Consider the following 22,391-nt stretch of genomic DNA (forward strand, 5'->3'; position numbering starts at 1 on the left):
AGAGAGAGAGAGAGAGAGAGAGAGTTAAATGAACACAATTGAAAATGTGATAAAAAATTAAAAAACTGAACTTCACAAATTTTACCTTTCACTTATTCTTCTTCCCCTTTTCCCTTTCCAACTTCTTCCTTTCACCCTTTTCCCTCACCCCTCTCCCAGTTTCCTTTTTACTCTTCCCCGTTTTCCATTTTCCCCTTTCTCCCTTTTGCCCGCGAGTAAATCGGTCCATCAGTTTTTTTGGTCTTAAGCGGACACAAATACGAACATGCCTTTTATATATATATATATATATATATAGAATAAAAAAGTCTGTTTGTATATTTGTTTGTTTCGTAAATATCTGTCTTGTGTGTATCTGTATTGATTATTTACTATTGACATCTATCACTACTTCATGTGTAGTATTATGATTGTTATTCTTTGTTGATTACGTTATGTATATGTGCTTTGCTTTTACATCACGTTTACTGTTTTGTTGATTATGTTATTACTATGTTCTGTATTGGTTAATTGATTTGTTTGTTATTGAAATGTAACATTATTATCGTTTACTACTGTTTATTATTACTATTATCCTGATTATTATTGTGGTTGTATTACTGTATTAATATTTGTGTAATTAATTGTCACTATTATTATTAATTTGTCTGGTTGTAATTATGAAAATTTCAAACCAATAATCTGGTATTGTATGAACATTCTAAATTGTCAACTTCTCAGTATTCTGACCGAGCCACGAATTATGCGACAATCTGTTAGTTTGAAGAATAGATTTTGAACATAAAAAAATTGTACCAGTCAAAAACTCCTTCCTTTTTTATTAAATAATCTCTGATATTTTATTAAAAAAATTGTAAGTGCGATTTCTTTATTAAAAAGAAGAATAAATAATAATTTCTCATTCAACATTATTTCCCATTTTCATTTTTTTTTTAAAGAACCTTATATGCGTATAATTAGTAAAGTTTGTGGTTCCTTCCTCTTTAACAAAAACAATTCGTTGTGTACTGTGCAATAAATTTATTCTTTAACAGGTACGTTAAACAGTTACTGTTCAGAACAGGTACTGCTCTTTAACAGTAAGTATAAATTAGTTAAAACAAACTAATTTTTCAAAAACGTTTTTCTTAATTTTGCTTGTTTAACGCTATATCTTGTTAATACTGTACTTAATTTATTTAAGTTTATAAATTAACCTTTTTATATATAGGTAAATCATTTAAATTTGTGAATCGCTTTTGTATTTACTATTTGTGAATTTCATTTACAAAATGTTTGCAAATTTGTAAATCGTTTACTTTAGTTTATTTATATATCTCTATAAGCGGGTTTATAAATTATATTTTTTCTTGTAGACGAAAATTTTCGATAAAAAATAAATTTCAAACAAATTCATTCTACCCAATATATCAGTTCGTTATTGGATTCAGTATGTGTGATTTGCGTATATGGATGAACACTTTTTGATTTTGGATTCGTATTAGGCATCGTTAGAGGGTTATAAAATACACGAATGGCCGGGATCGGGCATCGGGTTAACCTCAAATGGCCTTGACGTTAAATCCTCAAGGTTTAAACCAACTATGATTTGCATTTTATATAGGTATTTTTTTCTTGATTTTTAAGTAAATCAAAAAGAGGATTTTGATTAAAAATTAAAATTTTTTAATCACTAGCCGGTCAGAGAGCGAAATCCCTGGACCCCCGCTGTATTCGTTATCCTCAAGGTTTGAGAATGATATTGATAAATAACAATTTAAGCCTGAAAAACTCTTTTTCTTCTTACTTTTCCCCGCTCATAGCTCCAAGGGAGCTAGAGTCTCGATCTACAGCTCCCTGGGATAACACGAATGTATCCTGAAAATCTGAAAGCAATCGGTCGGTTGGCTCTCGAGCGATGCCCTGATACCCTCCTCATATCCCCTCGATTATTTCGAAAAGTATCGAGTACGGCGCAAAATGCTAATTTGTATCATCAGATCATTTTTCCTCTCTATAACATTTGTTTCACTCGATTTCGTATTAGCGTTACGCGCGCACGCACAAGCACATAATTTTTTTAATAGTGTAGATTACGCGATAAGGTATAAGCTATCAAACTAGTTCAAATGAACTAATATACGGTTTACTAAAATGCATAAATATAATTTTTGTAAATCAAGTATAACATCCCAGAATGGCGGAAAAACTAAACTTTTTATTATTAAAAAAAAGCCATAAAACCGCCAAAAAACGAGACAATTAAATTATATTTATTTAGCGTAAGTACAAGTTAAAGATAATAATCTTGTTAGCTATGAATTAATAACTGAAAGAAGAGTAATAATAATATGTTCGTTCGGGAAAGTGTTACTAAATCTTTCATTGATAACTGGTTTTGGATTTCATAAGAAAGCTACCTATTGTAATGGTACCATGATTTGACTTCCGTAAAATTTCGACATACATTCGCGTTTCACATCTACCAGGCCCTAAAACAACCGTCAGCTCAAACGTTTATGTATACATGTGTACATGTATACATGTATACACACATGTGTATATATATATATATATATTTTTTTTTTTCACTTGTGGACACGATAACTGCCGTAATTTTGCACCAATCAGATTCAAATTCTCCCCTAAAAATAACTCGACCTTTGGGTCGAGTTATTTTAGGGGAACTCGACCGAGATCAAAATCTCGGTCGAGTTCGATAACGACCAAAATCAGACCATGGGGTGGTTTTTTCGAAAAAAAACAAAATATTGCTATAACTTATTTATTAACTAAAATATTGAATTCGTTTAAAGTTCCTAATATTAATACAAGGTCCTACCGATAAGGACCTAAAACTTATCTAAGTAAAGTTTTTTATTATCACCAACCATTGGCCCAGTGGGTGGAAAAAATGGAATTTTGAAGACAAAAAAAAAATCATACCTCCCTTAATAGGCACAGTATCGAATCGGTTTAAGGTTGTCGTTAGTCTTCTAAACATTACCTAAAACTTTTGTCTGTAACAATTTTTGATATAACCAACCATTACGGCAAGGGATGACCAAAATGTTGAATTGTAAGAAGATAAGCTTGTCGTATGCTAAACAAGTGAAACGTTTTTTCATATACAACCATTGTCATATTGAGTAAATTTGAAGTTTTTCTTAATTTTAAAGGTAGGAATTTTTTTATTCCCTACTTAGCACCGGTGTAATTTACCTCCGCCTTCCGGCGTGCCGAAAGGGATTTTTTAATTTTGCATTTGATCTCGTGTTATTATTTTTCTTTTTGGTTTCTCGATTAAGCCTAAGTGTTTAAATCAGTCCCTTTACGGGCATCTTTTTAAAACTCAGACTTATACTTCCCTTTACCTTGCCTTTTTTTTGAAACCTTTAATTTATGTAGTAAAATGCAAAATTCAAAATCGTAGCTATATAAAAAAAAGAAAATTAGAAAATACTAACAAAAGCAACTAATTTAAATTTTAAAATTTTTATGTTGGATAATTAAATCGAAATATCTGAGGTGCTTGTACGTATGTAACAGATCGATATTTCCATTAAACTCTACAGCCGCCTGAGTAACATTCAAGTTATTCTATCATAATCATATTGAATTTTGAAAAAAATTTGGGTTTAAACTTTTCCAGTTAACTGAATTACGGGTAAGCTGTAAGGTTTAAACCAACAATAGTATGCATTTTATAAAGGTACCTGTTTCTTGATTTTTAAGTAAATCAAAAGGACTTTGAGGAAATTGAATTTTAGAAGAAAATTGTCATTGTTGCGATCAACCCTTGGTTGTTTTATTGTGTTTAATTTCTTTTCTATCAGTTCAATTTTTTTTTGATTGAGTTTCATGTGTTTTGTTGGTATAAGGCTAATATTTTTGCTATTTAAAAACTCAATCAAGCAATGATCTGAGTGAATAGTCTATTGGGAAGAGTTTTTGTGTGAAACCTTCGGTGTTAGAGGAAGAGGTTGGGATCGCTCTTGCGAATCGGTTAATCTGATAGTTGAGGGTTGCAAGTTATGGTAGTTGGCCGTGATTGGATAACATAACACTGATGACTGTGTTGTGTTATAAAGTTTAGAGGGTCTAAAAGACGACCTCCTGTAAATCCTATTAGGGCTAGAAACGGAGGAGATGGTGTGGCGACAGGGATCGTCACAAGGCGGGTTAACTTCCTCTACGGGGATCAGGATAATGTCATTTTTTGTCGTTGATTATACCGTGTTGCTACGATTTGCTGATGATATAGTAATTCTAGCCGAGAGTAAAAAGGATTTAGAAGAAACAATGAACGGCATAGATGAAGTCCTACTCAAGAACTATCGCATGAAAATAAACAAGAACAAAATAAAAGTAATGAAATGTAGTATAAACAACAAAGATGGACCGCTGAATGTAAAAAAGGAGGAGAAAAGATTATGGAGGTAGAAGAATTTTGTTATTTGGGAAGTAGAATTACTAAAGATGGACGAAGCAGGAGCGATATAAAATGCCGAATAGCACAAGCTAAACGAGCCATCAGTAAGAAATATAATTTGTTTACATCAAAAATTAATTTAAATGTCAGGAAAAGATATTTGAAAGTGTATGTTTGGAGTGTCGCTTTATATGGAAGTGAAACTTGAACAATCGGAGTACCTGAGAAGAAAAGTTAGCTAGAAGCTTTTGAAATGCGGTGCTATAGGAGAATGTTAAAAATCAGATGGGTGGATAAAGTGACAAATGAAGAGGTATTGCGGCAAATAGATGAAGAAAGAAGCATTTGGAAAAATATAGTTAAAAGAAGAGACAGACTTATAGGCCACATACTAAGGCATCCTGGAATAGTCGCTTTAATATTGGAAGGACAGGTAGAAGGGAAAAATTGTGTAGGCAGGCCACGTTTGGAATATGTAAGACAAATTGTTAGGGATGTAGGATATAGAGGGTATACTGAAATGAAACGACTAGCACTAGATAGGGAATCTTGGAGAGCTGCATCAAACCAGTCAAATGACTGAAGACAAAAAAAAAAATACGGTGTTAAAGATTATAAGAATTTTTCTTTCCTTAATGATATTTAGAAATAATTATTCAATTTTATTTCAGTATTTTATCTATTAAAATTGGGTCAGTTATTTTTTCGAGATATAAATTATTTAATAATTTTTTTGTTATTTTCGTGGACAGGTTTATATATATATATATATATATATATAATTTTTTATACCGAACGCTGTCTACATATTTTGTTTACGTACTATCGAATTTACATCAGTATATAATTGCTAATAAGCATGTATTTCTTGTATTTTTTATTTTATAAAAAAAAGAAAGCAAAATGGCTTTTAATTCAAAGGGTTGATTAATTTCAATTTGTTTCGGTTATCTCTGATGGTTTGTTTTCTACGGGGTTATTCATGAATAACACAACCTGTTTTACGAACGAAATTTGGATGAATGAATTTTAACCTAGGGTTTGCAATTTAGATGATTAAAATTTTAGTAGTTTTGATAATTCTTCGCTTAAGTAAGTTCCAGTAAGGTTTTAATTTTGATAAAAAAAAAATACATTTTTTTACAATTATCCGTTCACTACTCCCGATGAACAAAAATTAGAGTGTGGGATAATACCTTTTACATTCCCGGCGAGCATAACTAGAATAGGATATATGAAAGGGAAAAATATGATGATTAAAAAATGTGTGTTTTGTAAATCTTTACGTCGGTTCCAACTACTTCCATCTAGACCAAAAAAAGAAAACATCTTTGCGCGTCTACGTTTGTGTGTCGCACTGATTTTGGTCTTATACGTAAAGATTGACCGAACCGATTTTCTTAAAATTTGGCTTTCTATATATGGGACATTGATCATATTAATTAAAAAAAAAATTCTTTTTTTTTAAAGCGATGATAAATATCGCGAAGAATTTCGATTTTTTTCATTACAATTTTAGAGAAAACTTTATAAAGAAAATTTGTTACTTAAAAATGAATATATAAATAATTTTTAAAAAAATCAAAAAAATCATCAACCCCATCTATTAAATTTTGAAATATTTGTTTTTTTTGTCGTTTTTTGCTCTATCTTCTTTTGGTTTAGTTTTTTTTTTAAAGTTTATTCTTCATATACAGAAATTTTACAATTTTTTTTTTAAACTATAGACTCCGGACCTAAAACAAAGAAATTTTCTTGAAAGTTTCTTTTTTCTTATTTTAGTTTCATTGGATGGAGCAACTAGAATTAGAGAAAACTTTATTTAAGCACTTTGTGAAACTTGAATATATTTAGAAACTTTTTTTTTTAAATTTATTCCCCTACTCTAAAAAATAAATATTCTAGTTTTTTTTGGCTCTAACTCTTTTAATTTTTAATTTTAATAGACGGGAAATTCATGCAATTTTGTTTTTAATACGTATTTTTTTTTTGTCTTCAGTCATTTGACTGGTTTGATGCAGCTCTCCAAGATTCCCTATCTAGTGCTAGTCGTTTCATTTCGGTATACCCCATACATCCTACATACCTAACAATTTGTTTTACATATTCCAAACGTTGCCTGCCTACACAATTTTTTCCTTCTACCAGTCCCTCCAATATTAAAGGATGCCTTAATATGTGGCCTATAAGTCTGTCTCTTTTTTTAGCTATATTTTTCCAAGTGCTTCTTTGTTCATCTATTTGCCGCAACACCTTCTTCATTTGTCACTTTATCCACCCGTCTGATTTTTAACATTTTCCTATAGCACCGCATTTCAAAAGCTTCTAAATCTTTTCTTCTCAGATACTCCGATCGTCCAAGTTTCACTTCCATATAAAGCGACACTCCAAACACATACTTTCAAAAATGTTTTCCTGACGTTTAAATTAATTTTTGATGTAAACAAACTATATTTCCGACTGAAGGCTCGTTTCGCCTGTGGTATTCGGCATTTTATATCGCTCCTCCTTCGTCCATCTTTAGTAATTCTCCTTCCCAAATAACAAAATTCTTCCACCTCCATAATCTTTACTCCTCCTATTTTTAAGTTCAACGGTCCAGCTTCATTATTTCTACTACATTTCATTACTTTCGTTTTGTTCTTGTTTATTTTCATGCGGTAGTTCTTGCGTAGGACTTCATCCATGTCATTCATTGTTTCTTCTAAATCCTGTTTACTCTCGGCTAGAATTACTGTATCATCAGCAAATCGTAGCATCTTTATCTTTTCACCTTATACTGTTACTCCGGATCTAAATTGTTCTTTAACATCATTAACTGCTAATTCTATGTAAAGATTAAAACGTAACGGGGATAGGGAACATCCTTGTCGGACTCCTTTCTTATTACGGCTTCTTTCTTATGTTCTTCAATTATTACCGTTGCTGTTTGGTTCCTGTAAATGTTAGCAATTGTTCTTCTATCTCTGTATTTGAACCTTATTTTTTTTTAAATGCTGAACATTAATACGTATACGTACGTTTTAATACATATACTGTCATTCTACTACTAAATGCAGTAAAGCGAGTAAGTCATTTTTACCAAACAAGATTAAAGAGGTATTTAAAAATACACTAGTTAATAGCTGGTTAACTCCTTTTTTTTATAGCTTATACTGTAAATGAAAAAAAATTAGTTTCCCGACTAGATAGCGGTATAGCAGAGCTATACCTCTAGAGACGAAAGTATTGTAATCGATCCAATTCGGGCATATGTGGTTTTTACCGGATCTTGACGTTTTGACCCCTAAGGAACCCAAAAAAAACGGATGAAAGTTTTTTGGATGTTAATGTTCGTACGTACATGCGTTCGGTGTTGGTCTCTAAATCACTTTGTCTTCCGAATTTTGATCAAACTCGGTCAGATTTCTTCTATATATGGAGAATTGTGCCACTAAATTTTCAATTTTAAAGGTCAAGGGAGTGAGACTATAGTGCACTGTCATCCTCAGTATCTCAATACTTCACCTAATTAAGGTCATATGTTTCTTGGCACATTTGTTAACAATTAAAAAATAACAATTTTTGTACAATCGCACCTCCACCCTAAAAAATGCTGTTGTAATAGACTGCTATGATTTTGACGTCACAGGTAAGCGGTAGAATTATATGAATAATATTTAAGGTGTAAAAAAAGGTCTGGGTGGGTCTCGAACTCGATCGTCCGGTTGAGTCGGTACCTGGTGCGTTAAGCCACGCGGATATACCAGTCTGCCGAACGTACGATCAAAATTTGTTCTATTAAGTTGTGAAATTACATTATTTTAGTTAGTGCCGATTGTCGCCACTAGTGCCGCTACATCCAAGCGAATTAAATACGATATGCGCACGAGCTTTAGTTAGAATCATTGAATTAAACGAAAATATATTATATTTAAATAAAACGATAAATATTTTTAATTAATTTATGTGTGTAAGCTGTGCATCAGAAACAACTGTGTTATCAGTTTTTTAAAGGATTTTATTGTAAGTTTTTTCTTAATATTCTTTGTTGTTTGGGTTTAACTATTATTTGCAAAATTTTCAGAATTAAAAATATATGAAATGATTTCATCTTTTGTCGGTCAATTTTTTATTGGATACCTACGTCTATATAGAATAATTATTTTTTCAAATTTCTTTATAATAACAGTGATGAAAAAATTCATTCGAACTAAATTACGAATGTAGAAATTTTCAATAATTACGTGTATTAATGGTTAATGGGTAATTTGTATCATTATTCATCTTACTTCTTGGTTTGCTTTTAATCTCAATTATATATTATTATTATTATTATTACTACATAATAATAACTGACCGCTTTGTTCTGTTAGTATTAATTATAAATTTAATTAAGGACTGCCAGTGCCAGATTGACCGACAGCTAAATTAAAGATAAATGTTTTACGTTGAAAATTAATAGTTTAAAAACTTCAGTAAAAATTAAATTTTTATTTATTTTTTTTTGTGTTTGGATATTTTTTTATCTTTGCTTCATGTTACGTCCACATTAAAAATAAATTCAACCTCGTTTACTGTTCATCTAACATCAAATACATTCATCTAACCAGCTACAGGTTAATTTAAACTTTTAACAGTTCCAGTAGATGAATTATATATTTTTCTTTAGTAAAGACAATCTGTTATTCAACTAACATAAACTTGTTTTTGTTAGCGTACATTTATAATTCGATTTTATATTCCTTTATACTAGTTAATTTTTAATTGAAAAAATAATCTTTTCCAATGATTATTTAAAATTTCTTTTTCCTTTAATTCTTGTCAATTTTTCTAAGATTTATCCTCACTAAGTTTACTAAAAGAAAATTGTTTTTTATCAATATATACATACATACAATGTCATATTATTTTTTCTGATTTTTCAATCGACCCATCTTTTTTTTAATTCAATTCGGTATTCTTTTATATTAGCATATATAAAAAGCTTAATAATTTTGTCGCTATATTCTTTAGATTTTTTTTTAAATTGATAATCTGCATTGTACTGAAGTTTATTTGTAATTCATTGTTTTGATTGATCGTGTTTACTTTTGGGCGATAGTTATCTATTCGGGTATTCGAATGTATAAAAAAATTGTTTTACAAATTGGTATTACCGGTCGAAACTTTAACAGTTCTTCTTAATATTAATATAAAGGTGATTAAGGAGAGAAGGGAAATAATTTGAGAACTGATTCTAGAATTTGAAATAAGAAAAAATGTTCATACAAACATATGTCCGAAAACGCTCTTTTATCGGGTTACGGCTAGCGAAAAATTTTACACGGATTTCAGTTCCTCCGGTAAAATGAGGTCATATTGAAATTTTTAAGCGTTACGTAAGGAGTAAATTTGGTGGTCTCTTATGTGTTTTGTTTTGAAAAAATTGACGAAAATAGTTTCCAGTGCTGTATCTTCCGTAGTTTTCATAATACCCAACGTAAATCGGAAATATTCAGTGACGAAAAATACTTTTTAGGTAGATTTCATAAGAAAGCTACCTATTGTAACGGGTGCCATGATTCGACTTCCGGAAAATATCTTCGCGTTTCACATTTCCCAGATCCCAAAACTTATATATATTTCACTTTCTTGTGGCCACGATAACTGCCGTAATTTTGCGCCAATCGCTTCCAAATTGATACGTAAAATATAACGATCCAAAATCTCGGTCGAGTTCGGTAATAGACAAAATCGGACCATGGGGTGGAAATGGAGGGGGCTTTTTATAAAAAAACAAAATATTGCTATAACCTATTAACTAAAATATCGAATTCGTTTAAAGTTCCTACAGTTCGTTGGATAAGGGGCTAAAACTTATTATGTAAAATTTTCTGATATTACCAACCATTGGCCCAGGGAGTGGAAAAAATAGGGTTTTCAAGACAAAATATCGTACCTCCGTTAATTGGGACAGTATTGAATCAGTTTAAAGTGGTCGTGAGTCTTCTAAACATTACCGAAAACTTTTGTCTGTAACAATTTTTGATATGACCAACCTTTACGGCAAGGAATGACCAAAATTTTGCTGGAATTGTAAGAAGATGGAGCTTGTCGTATACTATATATGTGAAACTTTTTTTCACTTTCAACTATTGTCGTATCGAGTAAATTTGAAGTTTTTCTTAACTTTAAGGTGGAAGTCTTTTTTATCCTCTACTTAGCACCGGTGAAATTTACCTCCACCTTCCGGCGTGCCGTAAGGGATTTTTTTTTTAGGTTCGACGTACAACTTTGTTAAATGACTAATAGATGCTTAAATTATATTAACTTGCAGATAATTTAATTCTGAGAAAACTGATGTATGAACAATAAAGTGAACGAAAAAAATCAATTTTTATTATTAACAAAAGATAAAAACTAAAAAAAACCCGACTGCCTAAAAAAGACATTGCTGACAAATATCGCTCTTTAATATAGGATAATTAAAAAGCGTGCGAGACTGTAAATTTTGTTTATAGTATAACTTTTTAAATTTATTTAAACACTATATATATATATATATATATATATATATATATATATATATATAGCCTATGACACTACCGGTAACATAAGAATTTCACCGCGCATACACCTAAATCGGTTCAGCCGTTGAGGTGCTACGGTGAAACAAGCATACACTCTAACTACAATAACCCCTTTTTGGGCAGTCGTGTAAAAAAAAAACAAAACAAACCATTCATTGTGGTTTATACTGCATTAATGTAATATAAATGTTTAAAAATTTCACCATTAAATCGATGTACTTTTCAAACTTGTACGTGCAGGGATGTACAATTTGGGACCTGTTTTATTATACTTTTTCAGCTCAAAAAACTTAAGAAACCATCAAGTTTTACCCCTTATATAACGCCTTAATAATTTCAGTATAACCTCATTTCACCGGGAGAACTAAAATTCGGGCAAAATGTTTTGATAGCCGTAACTAGATAACAAAGTGATTTCGGACATATGTTTGTTTGAACCTTTTTTTGTTATTTCAAGCTGTAGAATCAGTTGCCAAATTATTTCCATTTCCTTCTAAATCGTCTATTTTTATATACAGAGTGTATCACGAAGTTTTCCCGGGACTTTCATAACTTATTTTGCGTGTGAAAAAAATGAAAAAAGTTCATGTAACGGATACCCTAAAATGATTCGTTTGAGTTTTACGTCTATTTACTTGGATTTCAACCTGGTGAAATGAGGTCGTACTGGAATGTTAAAGACGTTAATTAAGGGGTCAAATTAGTGATTTTTTTATAGGTTTTAACCTGAAAAATGTAATATAGGTTTCAGAACCGCATTTGCAGTAGTTTTTTTTTTTTTAAATCTAGGGTGAAAACCAATAAATTGGGATTAAAAATACCCTGTTTTTTTTGTGTTTGACGTATAGTAACTTTGTTAAACGGGTAATAAATAAATAAACGTTTTAAACAAAACTTAGAGAATTTAACTCTGAACAAAGTGTTATAAGATAAGCTGAAAAAAACAAAGAACAGTTAAGGAATAAAATTCGAATTTTCTAACTGTTCCGTTCTTAACTTTAACGTAATTTATTACTTTCTGCACCTTCAGTTTCGTTGAATATCTACCAAACTTTATCGCTTTTACCTTCTAATGCTTTTCTATGACCGGATGAGGTAATCCTGGTTGTCTCATTATCTATCAAATTTTTCTTCTCATTTGTTCGTCTTATTTAATCTTTATTATTCTTTTGTAAAACCACACATTACAAACAAACTATTTTCCTTTAATTTAATATTATTAGCCATATTTCTTTCACTATCTTAAACTGTTAAACTGCGCAAGAATATTTAAAAAAATTCTTTTTTTAATTCTTAGATCCATATTTGAGATTTATAAATTTTTACGTGAAAGATCACTTTAATTGTGCCAGTCTACTTTTGATTTTTACCTTATTTCGTTATAATTTTACTCTCTATATTTTACTCATACACAGAGTGATATTAAAGTATGAAAACGGTTTCACGTTTTAAAATTGAGGATGTAGAAAAAAAATGCGGATCTACATAGATACAAAAATTACTATCTTTTATTATATGTTTTAATTTTTACTCGCCTTCTTGAATACGTCATATTGAATTAAACTTTTTTTTAAATCGGTTAATGGACTTACGATATATGATTTTATTGTAAATATTTACGAGAAAAACTATGGTGAAAATCCTTTCTCGATAAATGCCTTCGTTTTCAAGTTATAAACAAAAAAAAAAACCGGAAAAATCACTTAAGTAATAAAACAACGTAAATGACACCGCAGTAAGTTTCTTATTTCGTATCTCCTTTAAAATTACATCCAGTAACAAACTTTAAGCCGTGAGCGTTGGAATTAGTGGTCCAAACATTAATCTATGTATATAAAAATGAATGTTTGTCTGTCTGTCTGTCTGTATGTCTCTTATGCCTTCCTAAATCGTTCATCCGATAGCGATGAAACTTTGGGAAATGGTTGGACACATGCCAGGGAAGTTTTCTGAATTAGTTTGCAACCGCTAGGTGGCACTAGGGTCGAGATATTTTGAAAAATTGTATTTACGGTCCGATTGGGCTCATATTCAGAATATGTCTTACTTACATGGAAAGAAATACCTCTACAAAAAATCGATCCGCTAGATGGGGCTGGGGGTTGAGATATTTGGAAAAATTCCATTTATGGTCGGATTTGGCACATATTCAGAATATATATTAGTTACGTGAAAAGAAATAATTTTGCGAAAAATGGAAAAAGAGAAATAGGAAGAAAGGAAGGGAAGATGCGAAAATGGGAAGAAGGGAAAAGGGAAAGGTTAAATTTTGTGAATTTCCGTGTAATGTTCAGTTTTTTAATGTTTTATCAAACTTTCAATTGTGTTCATTTAATCTGTGTGTGTGTGTGCGTGCGTGCGTGCGTGCGTGCGTGTATATATCTACTTAAATCTAGCAATAGCGTTGCCGGGTCTGCTAGTAACTAATAATTTACAACACTATTAAAAATTAAATGGCTCGATCAACTGATATTATTTATTTTAATTACTAATATAGGTTTATTGTAAAGTAGCAACTGCTTTAGTACTTTAAATTTGTTATATATTTTTTAAATTTATAAGTTTTATAAATCTCGTTAAATTTTTTTTTCAATATTTATCGTATTTAAATAATTAAATTAAATTTTAAAATCAAATATATTTTGGTTAAAGTAACTAATATCAGTTGACCTAGCTATTTCATTTTTTAATGTTGTACATTATTAGTTTTATTGTTATTAATATTTTTACCGAAGAGAATATTTATTTTTTATTCAAAAATAATTGTAAATAATCTGTTCATAAATAAATATAACTAAAAATTATAAACAAAAAGCCGTCAATTTAATTCACGTTCAAGTCGTTATTTCTTTATTAGAAGTTGAAATAGAAATACGTGCGTGGCTCGACTGAGAGAACTCGAGCAAGCGATCGGCTCATTTCGGGTGAGTTCGTTGCTCCTCGTGACACGAGACAAGTGTGTATGCGGTGGCCGAGAGTTGGATAGTCGGCGTTGATCTGTAAGTGTTTATGTGTGTGTGGTGTGGTGTGGTGTGATGAGATTTTGGCTGTTCATGTTTCATATTATTCAGTTTATACTTTTCATACTTTATATAATAATCTGAAACCAATAAATTAATAACAGTCCACTGCAAAAATCGTGCTATTTCATTTCACAACAATCAAGTAGTATACCTACTTACACGTGATCATGTCTGTAATACATTATATGTATGTATATATTATATGTTTATTATTATATAAACGATCAGAACTAAATATTATTTATTTATTTAATGATTTAATTATTATAGCTATCTGCCATTTGAAAATATATTTATTTTTTCAATAAGATATCGATTTAAACATGCATATGAATTTTATTGAAATTCGTTTCTGAGTTACGAATTTATGTAGAAAATATATAAAATGGATGATGGACGGAAAATTAAGTTTTCCCGATCTTATGTTGCTGTAAAAACTTCTGTTTCTTATTTTGATGTGTGGAATCTACTACTTTTACAGTTTCACTGCGCATTTCGACAATATACAGTGTAAATTTTGTTTCACATATGAATATTTTTACGGTTGACTAATTTTCATGCTATTCTGCTTTTCTAGAAATAAATTCTTCATCTTCAATCCTGTTTAAAGAGTTCCTGCCTGCCAGTTGCGGTTGGGAGACTAAATAATTTAGACTGGATTTTTTTAAACATTTCTTTTTAGTTAAAAGTCATAATACATTTTGGTCGCTTTAAAGGATAATCTACAGACCGTTAGTCAATATATTATATTTTTACTTATGAACGCACATAGAAATAATCGTTTGTTAGTGGTATCACATAAGTAATTTTTCGCTTGATGAATTAATTCTACCGCAGCAGCTTGTCGTGGGAATATGGAAATTGAATTTTGTAGCGTATGAAAAATTCCATGCCTGATTGGGATTTGAAACAAAAATTTTTATTTGTAATTTTGTTTTAATATAATTTTTGGCGATCGCCTAATCTATTGATGACGGTTATATAACGATATAAATTGGAATTTTTTTATTTTATAATTTGTTTCTTTTATTTTCAGCTTACGTTAAGAAAGTTATTCAGCTTTACGAAACGACTGTAGTACGACACGGACTCATGCTGGTCGGGCCAACCGGATCCGGAAAAACTAAGGTAGGATTATTTTGTTATTATATTACAAGTTATTGTATTTTGATATATTATTTATTCGTGTAATTTGTCGGTACCGATGTGTTTTATTATTGTTATATAGTATTGTTGTTGTGCGGTAAACTTCAGAATCTTCGTTAATAAAATGAAATTAATGACTGATTGATTCGTATAAGTAAAAAAATCTGTCTAATTTTTTATTTTTTTTACCGACTTTTCGAAATAAAATACGGTAGTATTACTTTTGGTTCATATGATGGGACTGGAGAGTGAAAATGGAATTTCTTTACGGTTTTAGGAATGAAGAATGTGAAAATACCATTCACTTAAATTGTGGTTTCCTGATGTATTTATATATATATATTTTTTTTTTGGAAACCTATATATAAAACATTTTGACTCAAACATCTCAAAAACTACTGGATCAATGTCATTGAAGTTTAGATATGATCTAATAGTCCATATTAAGTTGTGTATATGAAAATTTGATAAAGATTTTTTGAGTTTTTATTGAGATAAGCTCAATTTAAGGTCGAAAAAATTTGACCGGGAGAGTTAGAAACGTAAAGTCGGAACCTTAATGGTTTTTATCTTAGTATCTATTGTTTGGCGTATTCATGTAACTTTACCTACTGTGAGGTTCATGATGACTGGGTATGTGAAGGTTTTAACCCACCGGGTTGGTCTAATAATTAACGCGTCTTCCCAAATCAGCTGATTTGGAAGTCAAGAGTTACAGCGTTCAAGTCCTAGTAAAGCCAGTTATTTTTACACGGATTTGAATACTAGATCGTGGATACCGGTGTTCTTTGGTGGTTGGGCTTCAATTAACCACACATCTCAGGAACGGTCGAACTGAGACTGTAACAAGACTGCACTTGATTTATATTCATACATATCATCCTCATTCATCCTCTGAAGAATTATCTAAACGGTAGTTCCCGGAGGCTAAACAGGAAAAGAAAGGGTATGTGAGGATTCTGTATGTATGTGTATATAGAGTGAATAGGATATATAGGCGATGTTCTGGGTATGTATCTGAGGGTTATGCTAACTGTGTAGTCGTGTATTTTTTATACGCGCTTAAGCAATGACTGAGTTGAAACTTGATTCTTGTGTGTAGAGTTCAAAGCGGGGGGTTTTTTTTTTAATTTTTCATTAGAATGAGTTGATACTCTTTCAAAGGGAAACAAAATAAAATAACGAACAATCGGTCCTCTCGCGCAAAACTGCGCAGGAGTTTTAGGTATATTTCATTAGAAAGCAACCTATTGTAATGGGTACCATGATCCGACTTCCGGAAAATTTCGACATATCTTCGCGTTTTACATCCCCCAGACCTCAAAAGCACCGTCAGCTCAAAAGTTTATATATATATATCGTGTCCACATCATGTATATATATATATATGTTATCGTGTCCACAACAAACTGAACTTTATTCACTTTCTTGTGGACACGATAACTGCCGTAATTTTACGCCAATCACTTTCAAATCGTTTCTTAAAAATAATTCGTCCCAAAATCTCGGTCGAGTTCGTTAACGGCCAAAATCGGACCATGGGGGTGGAATTGGGGGGACTTTTTAAAAAAAAAACAAAATATCGCTATAACGTTCGTATTAAGTAACATCGAATTAGTTTAAAGTTCCTATTATTCTTTGGATAAGGCCCTAAAACCTACCTAAGTAAAATTTTTTTTTTTATTGGCCCAGGGAGTGAAAAAATGTGGTTTTGAAGACAAAAAAAATCACATCTCCATTAATAGGCACAGTATCGAATCGGTTTAACGTGGTCGTTAGTCATCTTAACATACCTAAAACTTTTGTCTGAAACAATTTTTGATATGACCAACCCTTACGGCAAGGGATGACCAAAATGTTGAATTGTAAAAAGATAGGCTTGTCGTATGCTAAATATGTGAACATTTTTTCACGTGCAACCATTGTCATATTGAATAAATTTGAAGTTTTTCTTAACTTTAAGGAGGAAATCTTTTTTATTTCCTATTTAGCACCGGTGAAATCTACATCCGCCTTCCGAAAGGGAATTTTACTTGCAGAAAGGGAATTTTTTAAATTTTATTTTCTATTTAATATTTTCAATATTTTTATATAATTTACAGAAAAAATGAGATATTCGTTAAAAGAAATATTGTATTCTTTCTAATTAATTATTAACGTAAAGGAAAGCTTTATTATGAAAATAACATTTCGCAAAAGCAAATTTCAGAAATGTTTCTTAGTATCCTGAGAATATAAGCATCCTTATGAGGGAGTTTGGATGTAAGGCCAAGGTCATATAAAGGGCGGTTATAGTTGTGCACATTGCGTGCGAGAGAGTGGAGTGATAGATAGGACGGGTGGAACAATTAGTTAGATAGGCATTCCTTAACCAAAACATCTCGTATAGCTCCGAATACTTACATATTATGCGGCATATTGTCAATGTTGTATGATAATTAATGGCGCGGTAAGCCAGCCGTAAGACTATATGCACAGCAATACGCCGCTTTCTATATCCTTATGTATAAAATTCACACTACACTTCCTTCGACTGAAGATGGTATATAAATTTGTAATATTTCCTTTGAAAGAGAATTTCTTGTGAACTGTTATTTTGTGTATTGTCAGCTAGAACGAGACATTTTAATAAAGTATACTTTTTAACAGGGGAAAAATATTTGTTATGATTTACAGTTGTTAATCGATGAATTTTAAACCATTAAATCGTAGTATTCGAATTAAACCGTAAAATTATTCGTAGTAGTTTGGCTCGATTTTTGATTGAAATAGTTTTAAATTTGAATTTGGGTAAAGTAAAGAAGAATTAAATCGTACAATTATTGTTAAGAAAAAAGTCGACCGGAAAGAAGCTCTTCCATACATATTGATGTATGGCTCTTCCATACATCAATAAAATATTAAAATGGAAATAATATAATAAAATTAAGTTGTTGAGTAAAATATATTTTATGTAATCTAAAAATTGTAATTATTATTATCATTAATCAGTTTTTACGAATGCAAAAATCAAGTAATATTTATTGGCATGGAAATAATTTTATTAAACAAAATGAACGTAAATAAAAAATTTTCAATATTATTATTATTAAATATAAGTTATTAATAATAATAATCAATATTAATATATTAATAATAATTAATATTTATAATAATAATACACGAGTGTTTGCTTCTTATCTGGTTGAGGGTGTTCAGAATAGATTCTTGAACCGGATGCGTTTTAAGTTTAGAGATTGTTTTGTTGACGCTATTAGAGAGGATATGTTGAAACGATTAGACCTTTCCAGGTTGTCTGTTAGAACATATTTTGACTTGGTTTTCTTTTATAAAGCTGTACACAATAAACTTCTGACGTGTTACCATGTTGTCTTACGAAACAGGGCCAGGTCAGTGAGTTCTTTTAGACAATTTGTGACACCGGTTAGTTCTACCGTGTGTCCGATTGAGCGGTGTACCAGCGTTGCAGTGAAGTTCCAGGATAAGCTAAGCTTTTGGGAAGATGGGAAGACCTTCATTAAAAATTTTAGAGGGTTACGTGGCGATGGAATATTATCCTTAGTGTAACAGTAGAGGCGACGTATAAAGATATAGTTAAAAGATTTTGAGCCGGTTCTTTGACTTTCTTCGAAATTATAAACCTGGTAGTAATACTCGCTTTTATGATTTTAAAATTATTGTTATTTTTAAAGGATTATTACTTATAACTTATTGTTATATTTGAAATGTATTAGGGATATTATGTTTTTAATTTTGTATGTTTCATGTATGTGTTTTTATTATCGCTCCATAACTACCGTTTTTAAAGTTCTAATTATTATTATTTTTTATTTGAATATATAATTGTTATTATTATTATTGTATTTTAAACATTGTGTTTTTTAATTTATATGTGAGTTGTTGACTTGTATATTCTTGTGATACTGTGATTGTTCTATATGATTTTATGTAATATTCTGCAACGTACAAAGGTTTTGTGTAACTGTTCTGTTGCACAAACAAAACAAATTATTATTATTAATAATAGTGAAAATAATATTTTAACTGGTTTGACTGACCGTGTACAGAAAGCCCATCGGGTTGGTCTACGGGTGAACGCGTCTTCGCAAATCAGCTGATTTCGAAGTCGATAGTTTCAACGTTCAAATCCTAGTAAAGGCAATTACTTTTATATGGATTTGAATACTAGATCTTGATTATCGGTGTTCTTTGGGGGTTGGGTTTCAATTAACCATACATCGCAGAAATCGTCGACCTGAGACTGTACAAGACTACACTTCACTTACACTCACACATATCATCCTCATTCATTCTCTGAAGTAATACGGGTTCCGTATACGGCTTCCTGGATACAGCCTCCGGGCTAAACAGGAAGGAAAGGCAAACGGGTTTGATTCACAATTACGAAAAAAATCAGAATATTCAATATTTGGGTACGATTTTACCACCGCTCTATGAAATTATCTTTTACCCTTAAAAATTATACCGTATTAAAAAAAAAAATAACTGAGAAAAATATAAATTCTAATAAAAGTTTTGGATTGATTTGAATGTTATTTCTGTCTTTCTTAGCATTGTCACGCTAACTTCGTAGTTGACCAGTTTCGGAGTACTTCTATTCTCAAAACAAAATTTAGGACACAATCAGTTTTGAGAATAGAGGTACTCCGAAATTTGTCGACTGCGTAGTTAGAGTGACAGTGCTAGAAAGGGCAGAAAATAACACTCAAATCAATCGTGATAATCCTTGCGGAAATATGAAATGTTGTGAAAAAAATGTTTTAGATTTCATTTGTCACCCTGGACCAAATTATATTTTTGTCGTTAAAATTACATTGTAAAATTAAAGTTTAGTTGCAAAAAAAAGAAACACAATTTTTAGTAAAATACTAGCAGACCGGGAAATGCTTTGTTATTACTAGATTGCAGTATATATATATATATATATATATATATAGATTAAGTAACACAATTGAAAGTTTGATAAAACAAAATTTAATCTTTCCCTTTTTACCATTTCTACTATTTTCTCTTTTCCCTTTCACCCTTTCCTTTTTCCCGTTCTCATTTTTTCCATATTTATTTTCCCCCGTTTCTCTTATCCATCCCCTTTAATTCCCCCATTTATCTTTCCTTTATATCAATTCTTCCTTCCCCTTTCCCCCTTTCTTTTCTCATTTCCTTTTCCCAATTTCCCGCTTTTTCCATTTTCCCCTTCATCCCTTTTTCGATTTTTTCCCTTTTACCCCCGCGTAAATAGGTCCAGTAGTTTTGTAGTCTATAGCGGACACACATATCGGAAACATTGAAATGGAATAGTAAAATATTTAGTATAGCGTTTGTTGCATTTACGTCCAACAGATAGCGCTGTTTTCAAAAAAAGCATGTTTTTACTTGTCGCAGGTGTGTGACATCTTAAGTATTTAAATAGTAGGTATACAAAAACACGGGCGTTTTCGAATTCAGTTTTGTATCAAAATTTCAAAGCAATCGATGAAGAACTTTTAGAGATTTAAGATCTTGAACAAACGAACATTTACTTTTTTATTTATGTAGATTTTTGGTGCTATTTAACTCTTACAAGACTACCTCGTACAAGAATTTTAATAACAGTCACAACTTGTAAAACAGATAAAGTATCAGAAATTAATAAAAAATTAACTCGAATCCTATGGAACACCCTTTTTTAAAACGTTTCCATATCGTCTACATTAATAAAGCTGGATTTTTAGTCTTGAAAATTAAAGTTCAAAAAAATGATATTTTAAGTACTTGTCCCATTCAACTCCCTGTACGTTTTAGAGAATTAAAGGTTTTTTTATCGGAGTAATTATTTTACTTGAATAAAATGATCCAGTCTGGTGAAATTTTATTCAACAAGGATGAAAAAGGTGTTATTCAAGGTTTTAACACAAGAGCGGTGTAATAATTGTAAAAATGTATGAACAGTGCCTTTTTTTTAATGAAGAATTCAGGAATAACATATTTTATTCTCGATAGACATCAGCTTGCTTATGTATATGTTATATATGTGCTTATGTGTTACATGCTAATTTGATTAATCGCCTCCAACGTTGGAAAATAACTTGTATAATTTGTATATTTAACATATCTTTTTTTGTGTTTAGCCTACTGAACGATCGAAGGTGTTACTTTTGAGGTTGAATGAAAGTGATATGTATGAATGTAATTGAAGGGCAGTCTTGTACAGAATCAGACCGACCGTTCCTGAGGTGTGTGATCCACAATCTAGTATTCAAATCCGTATAAAAGTAACTGCCTTTACTAGGATTTGAACCTTAAAACTCTCGACTTCGAAATCAACTGATTTGCGATGACGAGTTAACCACTAGAGTCCGGTGGGCTAGGTTGAAATAATCTAACGAGACATAACTTTTTTTTTAACCTCCGGGACTACCGTTAGGTATTGCTTCAGAGGATGAGATGAATGACAAGTAGCATGTGAAAATGCCATGTCTGTTCGGGATTCAAACCCGGGACCTCCGGATACTCGCGCCACGGAGGCCGGTAACCAAATATAATCTACTCCGCTATCCTCGACTAATTAACAGTGATGTTTTGATTATTTAAATAATAGATTCAGTAATTAGTCGACTTGTTATTTTAATATGTAAAATGACCGATATATTTAATAAATTGCTATATATTTATGTTAGATCCGTTGCGATGGGGAGGACCATAAAACCTTTGTGGTAAGTTTTAGATCGAGCATGAACTGTCGATGCATAGGTGATGAATTGAAACAACGCCTTGTTGCTTATTGAATTGTTATTTAAAATCTTTTCGTCTTGACATTTCGATAACATATGATTGAACATATAACATATAACTTAATAACATATAAATATAAAAAGAAAATAAGCGTTCATCCGAACATTAGTATGCGTGTCTATACGGACTGAATGTACAACACGACCTCTCTGGGTCAGATTCTGGCGCCGAATGAATAGAAGGTCGCATGGTATGTCTATAGCTTGTCGGAGAGCCCTAGCACTCGCTAGGTAGCAGCACCCGACGGCAAAAGTCGAACGTAACAATTTATTAAATCCTCCAACATTGGAGGCGATTAATGAAATTCATCGGTAATTATGCGTAATCACCGGATTAATCAAATTTACCCTAACACTTATATTTCATGGCATCATAGCTATAGAATTAGCTACAAGAAAAAAGTATGGTAATCAATCAAAATATGAAGTGTGGAGATTTACGTTTCCCGACGTTTCATTACCCAGGTAC

The 22,391-nt window shown here is 31.1% G+C and overlaps 1 protein-coding gene across 1 annotated transcript in view; it reads left to right on the top strand.

Annotated features, from left to right (window-relative positions):
- Positions 1-22,391, top strand: part of LOC142332503 (dynein axonemal heavy chain 1-like) — an 897,921-nt gene that overhangs the window by 23,236 nt on the left and 852,294 nt on the right. The window contains exon 8 of the mRNA XM_075378951.1: positions 15,022-15,113. Within this exon, the coding sequence (XP_075235066.1) occupies positions 15,022-15,113 (92 nt within the window). The remainder of the gene's footprint in view (positions 1-15,021; positions 15,114-22,391) is intronic.

Source organism: Lycorma delicatula, chromosome 11 (genome assembly GCF_047948215.1).
Source record: "Lycorma delicatula isolate Av1 chromosome 11, ASM4794821v1, whole genome shotgun sequence".
Lineage (NCBI taxonomy): Eukaryota > Metazoa > Arthropoda > Insecta > Hemiptera > Fulgoridae > Lycorma > Lycorma delicatula.